General features: G+C 40.3%; 2 protein-coding genes across 2 annotated transcripts in view; one reads left to right on the forward strand and one right to left on the reverse strand.

Moving 5' to 3' along the window:
- LOC110754800 (Chaperone DnaJ-domain superfamily protein) lies at positions 1-772 on the forward strand. The gene has a single exon (XM_021955911.2). It carries the CDS (start codon positions 116-118, stop codon positions 557-559), a length of 444 nt encoding a protein of 147 aa, XP_021811603.1. The 5' UTR covers positions 1-115; the 3' UTR covers positions 560-772.
- Positions 773-2038: 1266 nt separating this feature from the next.
- VCS (Transducin/WD40 repeat-like superfamily protein) overlaps positions 2039-7750 on the reverse strand; it is an 8052-nt gene continuing 2340 nt past the window's right edge. Inside the window, exons 5-13 of the mRNA XM_021955918.2 lie at positions 7566-7750; positions 6207-6335; positions 4470-6086; positions 3879-4238; positions 3683-3802; positions 3402-3572; positions 3028-3192; positions 2804-2929; positions 2039-2715 (exon numbers count right to left, since the gene is read on the reverse strand). Coding sequence (XP_021811610.1) covers positions 2407-2715; positions 2804-2929; positions 3028-3192; positions 3402-3572; positions 3683-3802; positions 3879-4238; positions 4470-6086; positions 6207-6335; positions 7566-7750 — 3182 coding nt within the window. The 3' untranslated portion in view covers positions 2039-2406. The remainder of the gene's footprint in view (positions 2716-2803; positions 2930-3027; positions 3193-3401; positions 3573-3682; positions 3803-3878; positions 4239-4469; positions 6087-6206; positions 6336-7565) is intronic.

A 7750-nucleotide genomic window follows, 5' to 3' on the forward strand; every position in this document is an offset into this window, starting at 1 on the left:
TTTTCCAAATTTCAATTCAATTCACACAATACAACACCCTCCTTGTTCTTCTTCCCCAAATTCTACTTCTACACTTCCATTCCCAAATTGCCCTCCATAAACTCCCCAAATTCCAATGTTTGCAACCCTCTCCCTCTCTGCCTCAAACCCTCTCTCTTTCACCTCTCTTCCCAAAATGCCCCTGCCTCGGCAGCGCCGCCAGCTCAGGGTCTCCGCGGCTGGGGCTTTCACCGAGACCAGGCCGCGGTCCAAAGCCTCAACGAGTCTCTACGAGGTCCTCCGAGTCAAGGACAACGCTTCTCAGACGGAGATCAAGTCGGCGTACCGGAGCTTGGCTAAGCTCTACCATCCCGACGCCTCGCCGTCCGAATCGGACGGCCGAGATTTCATCGAGATTCACAACGCCTACGCCACGCTGTCCGATCCGGCCGCCAGGGCCATGTACGACCTGTCGTTGAGTGCTCATCTTCAACATCGTGTTCGTCGGAGAAGCTCGGTCGGGTTTCGACCAGATGGGTTTTATCCGACCCGGAGGTGGGAAACGGACCAGTGCTGGTAGAAAGAAAACGACCATAGGGCCACTTTTTTTTCTTTTTTCTTGTTTTGGTAGGCCGCATCTAATTTGTTTTTGTTTCTCTTTCTTGACAAGGAAAAAGAAATTTTAGAATCTAATTACGTGTAAAAAGGAAAACATGTAATGTAGAGAAAAATTCTGTAAATGCTTATCACTGCGACGTACGCCAATAAATTTTGAACTGAGTTTGTACACAAATGAATTTTTAAAGTTAAACGGAGAACTATTTTTAATTTAATTATTCGAATTAAAATCGTGCAATTTAACTACAAATAAGTTGAACTAACGAAGTCATTTGTAAATAATTTAATTTAGTCTTCTATTTTTTTCTTTCTAATGTTAGTCAAGAAGATGAGACCATTGTTTGGCTATAAAAAATTTTGTTATTTTTATGTAAGAACTGAGTTTGAACTATTTTTTAATTTTTATATAGGAGTGAGTATAAATTAATCTAAATTCTAATAAGCGAGAAGAGGGATTTGAGCTTGGGTGAAAGAGAGCGGGCAATCTTCTCGTTTGGATGAAAGAGAGTAGGCTCATTGCCCTGACAGACGCAACTTTACTTTTTGCCTCTCATGTCGCATAATTGTTATGGCTGTCCTTTAATTAGATTTGGTGTTGCACCACTAGTCTTTTACGTCAATTCAGTTTGTTTTTCCGTCAAAATTAATCACATGTCATGCACATGATAGATATTTTAAGGGTAAATATGACTTTAAAATAGCCACCACCTCCTTCTACCCAAACCCAGCCGCACATGACCCTTTCCCCCCCAAATGTGCCCATCCCTTTTAACTCACCAACCCAGCAACCCAAACCATCCCCAAATCAACTTGCTGCTAACATTGGTGTCAGTATTTCTATCTACCAGGCAGTATGAGAATGAATGGCCATGAAGTGATTGAAGCTGAGAGGCAAAGGAGAGAGGCCCTCTCCCAAGTCCTAATAATCCTGCAGGCCCATTAAACAGACCTCTATTCTAATGGCCACATCCAAACATCTCCACTCTCTTAAACTCTGCCTTCCCAGTAGGTGATGTGAGATTCCCAGTAAGGGTTTCAAGGGAAGAAATCACCGGTTGTGTGGCACTGTCCCCATACCAGTAGAAATAGGGGCATGTTTGATTCTCAGCCTTGCAATGTTGAGGAGGAATCCGGGGACGAAACCAATCTACACTGCGGATCCTGGCAGCTTGTGTCTAGAAAACAAGCATAGCAAGGTGCACATTGAACCCAATTAAGATCACTACCAGTATCAAGTATCAAAGAGAAGTGGATAGCTGACATTTCTCGGACCGTTTGATCAACCCTCCTTCCCCACACACTCAAATGAGAAGACTGGTTTTTTTTAATTTAATGTGTTGATTTATCTAATAAAATATTATCCAATTTGTCCTTAATTTTGACAGAAAGACTAATGATGCAACATGAGAAGATCTAACTAAGTGAAGGACGGCCATAACAATTTTGCAACATGCAAAAAGCAAAGTAGGATCTTATTTGAAAGACCATTGATACAATTTTGCCTAAGAAAAAAGAAAACACAAAGATGCGCATTCACAGGTGTGAAGAAAATACAAAATTTCACGTTTACAGCGAGCTATGACGAGTAAAAGAAAGAAAATGAAAAAGGAAAAAACAAGAAATAAATACAGTAGACAAAAGCAAGAACCCAGAGTACCTAAGCCTACGTATCCAATTCCAGGAAAAAACTGACTCTACAAAGTTTGGTAATGCTTTCATAAGAAAACATCTCACAGCAGATTTGTACAAAATGTCCATATAAATAATGTTTCTTGCACAATGGTAGGATTTTAGATAGAAGTATGATCATCATTTACAGGCCATCAGCATGGAGTTGATGACATGCATCAGAAGTCTAATACTTGTGTGCTCGGCACTAGAGATTGTTGGCAAACTATGTTGATGGTGCAGTATCTGATAAACTTGCTCGAAGACAGGCCGCACATGCACTGCAATCATTTGGTTTACTGGGTTTATGGCAGCCGCCACATCTGTCATCCATGCAACTTTTCTCGATGTATCATTGCTGATATCACAGGCCAGCTGTTGCAAAAGAGAGAGAAGCACCCCTTGGCTAAGAGGAAGAGGATTCAGCAACAATACCCCATGCAGATCAACCTAGAAAAGGTGGTAACAAGTTGTCAAGCAGATAGTCCATCGCAAGCTCAGATAAACACAAAGGAATATCATCCAAAGTATACTATACCTGAGAGCACAACCACGATACGATGGTCACATCACTTCTTTGTAGAGCTCCAGTGAAAGCCTCCTCATACTTCCGTTCAGAAACCAACCTAGACAGCTCCTTTGTTGGATCCAAAGGCACCTCAACCTACCATGCATAAACAAAATATTTCTAATAATTAAAGTAGCCAACCGACCAACTGTCATCAGATAAAATACAATATTTGGATTTAAGATGGAACAAACCTTCTCATGGAGACTACCCAAAGGTCCATTGGTTAGTTGTGTGACCAGGGGATTTACTGCACTTGAGCTTGTTCGTGCAGCTGCAAGAGCTATTAGCTTACGTTGACCATCAGCCACTTCTCCACTTAAGGTTTGAGTCACCGATGACGCAGAACTAATAGCTTCCTGCAAATACGCCAAAATAAATAAATAAAACATCAATAAGTGCACACAAAACTATGACCACAGTAATCAAGGCAAAGGCTAAAACACATATTTGGCTCCCTGTTATTTGAATTCATTCAAGGCCCCCAAGGATTATACCTCTTTGAGTATACGAGAAGGGAAGTTTTCCACAAAAAATTATCTAAAAGAAAATGATTGGACATACACACCCTTAAAGCAAGTGCCAGTGGCGAATGTGCAGAATCAAAGTGTTGTTGTGCCGCATTTGTATGTTCTAGCATTCCTTTCTGGAACGTAGCATCTACTTGCTCAAACATGGCCTTACATGACTTCTCAAATGCAGGTACCACTGAAGCTTCCATACTAGACTTAAGAGCGTCCTAATGTGCAAAGGTCAAAACATTAGTACAGAAGTTTTCCAAACCAAGGTAAAGCATTAGATATTCAGATTAAAAATTGAAGGAAATTAACAAGATGACATAATACATACCTGAAGAGCTTGTTTGCCAGAAGTTTGGAACTGCGCCTGGATTTGCCTGGAAACAGTTGCTTCAAGTTTGGAGTTAACCGATTTTTCCAATTGATTAACTGCCTTATCACCAACTCCTCTCTGCCACACAAGCATCAATTAGATAACTATACACCAACTTTATTATAGAATGCATCAGATCATTTAAAATTCTAACCTGGAAGGAATCAGAAATAGCTGGAGGTATTGCTTTCTCAATAGCTGGAGTTATAGCACGAGCAACAGCTGGTCCAACGACCGCCAATTCCTTCTTCACCATTTTCTCTAACATGACTGGAAAGTCCTTGTTCATGAAGTTATTGATCAAACTAGTTATTTGCTGATTACGGTCTCGCAATAACTTCTCATTCTTTGCATTCTCTTCTTGAAAACGAGCCCATAAAGCATCATTATTGGCCTTTACAGCCTTCTCCATACTCCGCCCAAGAGCTGCCTCTAATCTTCTCCCCTCCTTTGTAACTGGGACTGCAACCATCATTGTCATCTGCTTTTGCAGTTCTTTCTGCATAGTCAGTAGCTGTACAAATGACAAAAGAGCCACAGTTAAGAAAAGGATGATGCCAATAAAGACAGGTCCAGAGTACACATCTACCACACAAGTCACAAAAAGCAAACATACTTCTTCACTTTTGCCAAAGTATACAAAAATGTGAAATAGGACAAGGAAAACCATATCAAGACGAAGGAAAGGAAAGAATTATAAAATAGTTCACATGTCATACATTCATGTAGGGAAATTAGCAATCACCTGATTAATCGTATCCTGCATGGCCATAATTTGAGGAAATGCAGCTTCTGCAGAGGGGGGGCTTGAACTCCCTCCTGGTTCATTGTTGGAATCTATTGAATTGAGCATACTTGGTGATGGGGAAGATTGACCTGATGCTTGAGAGTTTTTCCACTTCTGTTTTTTCACTTTTGTAGTTGGTGTATGCGATTGAAAAACTGTTGGGGTGGTACATGGCCCAGATACATCTTTTGCAGATTCCTGGTCTTCGTCTCCAGCATTAGACTGGGTCAGTGGTTCTGTCATGCTGGAATCATCAACTTGCCGAGCTTCATCTGTAGTATATGTTTCGGCTGAGATTGCACAGCATTCTCGGGCCATCTCAATTCCAAGATCTGATGCCTGGGAGCAAAAGAATTTTTCCTTATTTTCTGAAACAACATTTTGAGGTTCTCCTTGAGATCCAAATTCATCATTTTGAGTAGATCTTGCTTCACCCACTACTTTAACCTCCACCTCAGCATTACCCATATCACTGTTAACAATCACATCTTGGATGTTTGCCTCCCCTTCATTCTTGCTGTCAATAGGATTAGTACCTTCAGAAGATGAAGCAGCCATTAAAATCTCAGAGGGAGTTATAAGATGGGTTGGATGTTTAAACATGATCGGAGGATTGAGCACACTAGATAAATCATCTTGTCCAACTTTCTGCTCAATATTTCTTGAATCATCATCCACTGCAGGCACATCTGACAAGTTTGAACGAACACTGTCCAATTGCCTGTCAACTGAGTAATCATTGACTTGTTGGTCTCCACCATGCTCATTGAGTGTGCGACCCGGGTCAGAGCCATCTGTTGGACTTCTTAAACCAGAAACTTTCCCAGACAACCTAGGACTCAAGGGAATAGGTGGTGATGCAACAAAAACAACATCTGAATCACTATTAGCTGATGCCAATGCAACAGGTCTTGATTCTGTACTTGATGTGGTAATATCTTTCGAAGTGGTTGCCTCAACAGAACTAGAGCTTACAGGATACCTCACGGAAACTGCACCCTCAGAACTACTATCTTGTATGGTTTGTTTAAGTGCTGAATTTGAATTAGCTAGCAGCATCTCTGTGGGTTTACTTCCAGATAGATCCAAAGCAAATCCTTCAGCCCCTGATGGTTCACGTGAAATATTGGAATCTGACTTTTCTAAACCCACATTATCCAGTGGTGGAGGCAAGCACTTGGATAATTCCAGAGCATACTGCTGAATGGCTAGTGTCTGGACACAATAAACCTGGACAATCTGTTCACCATGAGGTGAAATACTTGTCCCAGTAAAGCTCAAAATAGGCATGGTAACAGTAAATTCTGCAATATAATCCATGCGAGTTGCTGCTGGATCAGGACCAAATTCTAAGTGCACAGCATAAATAGCATTCTTCTTAGCATTTGCAAGTAAGAGAAGGCCAGCCTGTGACAAAGCAATGACTTGATTAAAGAATGCCCCCTCTACTCGGGGTTCAGCAGAACTCTTCAGCTCTAATGTCTGGGTACATTTCCATGACTCAGCATCACTGGGAAGTAGCCAGCCTTCTTCACTCGCCGAGGACCAGATCTTCACTTCCCGATTAAGTGGCCCCTGTAGAACAATTTTATATCATTACTACAAAATATTAGAGCATTCTTTTACCGAAGGTAGACTGCAGAAACACAACTGCACCACCTTATCATACATGTAAAGAAATCAATGACCATTTACCACTGTGATAAGTATAATATGATCTGGCCGGTGGGGAGCTGTCACAAATGTAGCTGAATAAACCGGATGGCCGTCATAGGGTCTCAATACTAAAAGTGGTTGTGCCTTGCGATCTTCCCAGATCTTTATCTGTAGCAAGAAATACATTTTGTGTGGAATCAGCAAAAACCCTTCCGACTTGTATCAATCAGAAATATTGAAGGAAACATGTATGGATGCATGCCAGCATATGCTCGTGAATTATAAACAATGATTATTTCTCTACCAAAATGCACCTCTGTGTAACATGGCTCTCAACCACTCTTCATATCCATAAGACAATCATGAATGATAGATATCCTATCAATACTCAAACTGAAGTTGAAGTAGAGACACAATTCTCAGTGCCACTCTGGGAATAGGAATTCCCTCTACAAAGGTAGAATGCATTATGGGGAAGAAAACTGGATCACACTATAATGATTTGACCACCCACATCGTATTAAGAAAAAAATGCTTTTTACAGAAATTTTCAACATCAACATAGATGAGCCAAAAGGTGGAGATCTCCAGAACTTGACCAGGAAAAATTATGGAAAAAAGAGGGGCAGATGAAAGGGAAGCTCAGGCATGAAAATTCTACCCCAAACCTAGACCAAAATCCCGTATAAATCATAAAGCAAATAGTCAAAAGCATGCACGGGAAGCTACTGCAGGTAAGGTTCACCTCAAACATAGACTATATAACCCATAAATTCAACAGTAAAAAAGATGCAAAGGAAGTTAACGCATGCAAAAAATTACCACAAATATTGACCAAAATCCATATGACTCATAATTCAAAGAGTCAAGTTGTTGCATTCCCGCATTATTTACTCACATAATACAAACAAACACAGTATTATCCTTGTTTTCTTTCTACTTTCCAAGAGGAAAAGGCCTCCCATATGAATTTGAAATTGTAGGAACTGCTGATTACTCACTTCTCATGCTTCAAAGTTGTCATATTATTCTAAGAAAAATTACCATAGTTGAAACTGTGAAACTTAGTCAAACTTTTATTATCTTCCTCACCACTGTTCGTTCACAATTTCCCTTTTTTTTAAAATAAATGAAAAATCAACCTACCATGTCCAAGATAAATATACGATATCCCAATTCATACCAACTTCTTTAATGATATAAACGCAAATGCTAGATAATGAACACATTCTTCCATGACGCAAAAATGCACAGGTTAACCAGGTACTTTTCCTCAAATTAGTTTCCACTAAACCAGATGCAATGCAGTTTAAAGTTTTGCTACTTGTGCTACAAGATAATATGTAAAGTGAAACAAAGAAACTAAAACAAAGATCTCAAAACGGTGAAAGTACATACTGTTCCATCTATAGAAGCAGAAACCAGACGAGTGGTCATCCATTGGCACATTGACAAATCAGTCACTTCTCCATCATGTTTACCAACAAATTGGACTCCATCAATCAGCTTTTCAACAGGACACTTGAGAGGCTCATCTGCAGAAGGGACTTCACCCTTCACGACTTTAGTAGTATCAATTCTTA

This window comes from Prunus avium, chromosome 6 (genome assembly GCF_965620075.1).
Source record: "Prunus avium chromosome 6, drPruAviu1.hap1.1, whole genome shotgun sequence".
NCBI classification, from domain to species: Eukaryota; Viridiplantae; Streptophyta; class Magnoliopsida; order Rosales; family Rosaceae; genus Prunus; species Prunus avium.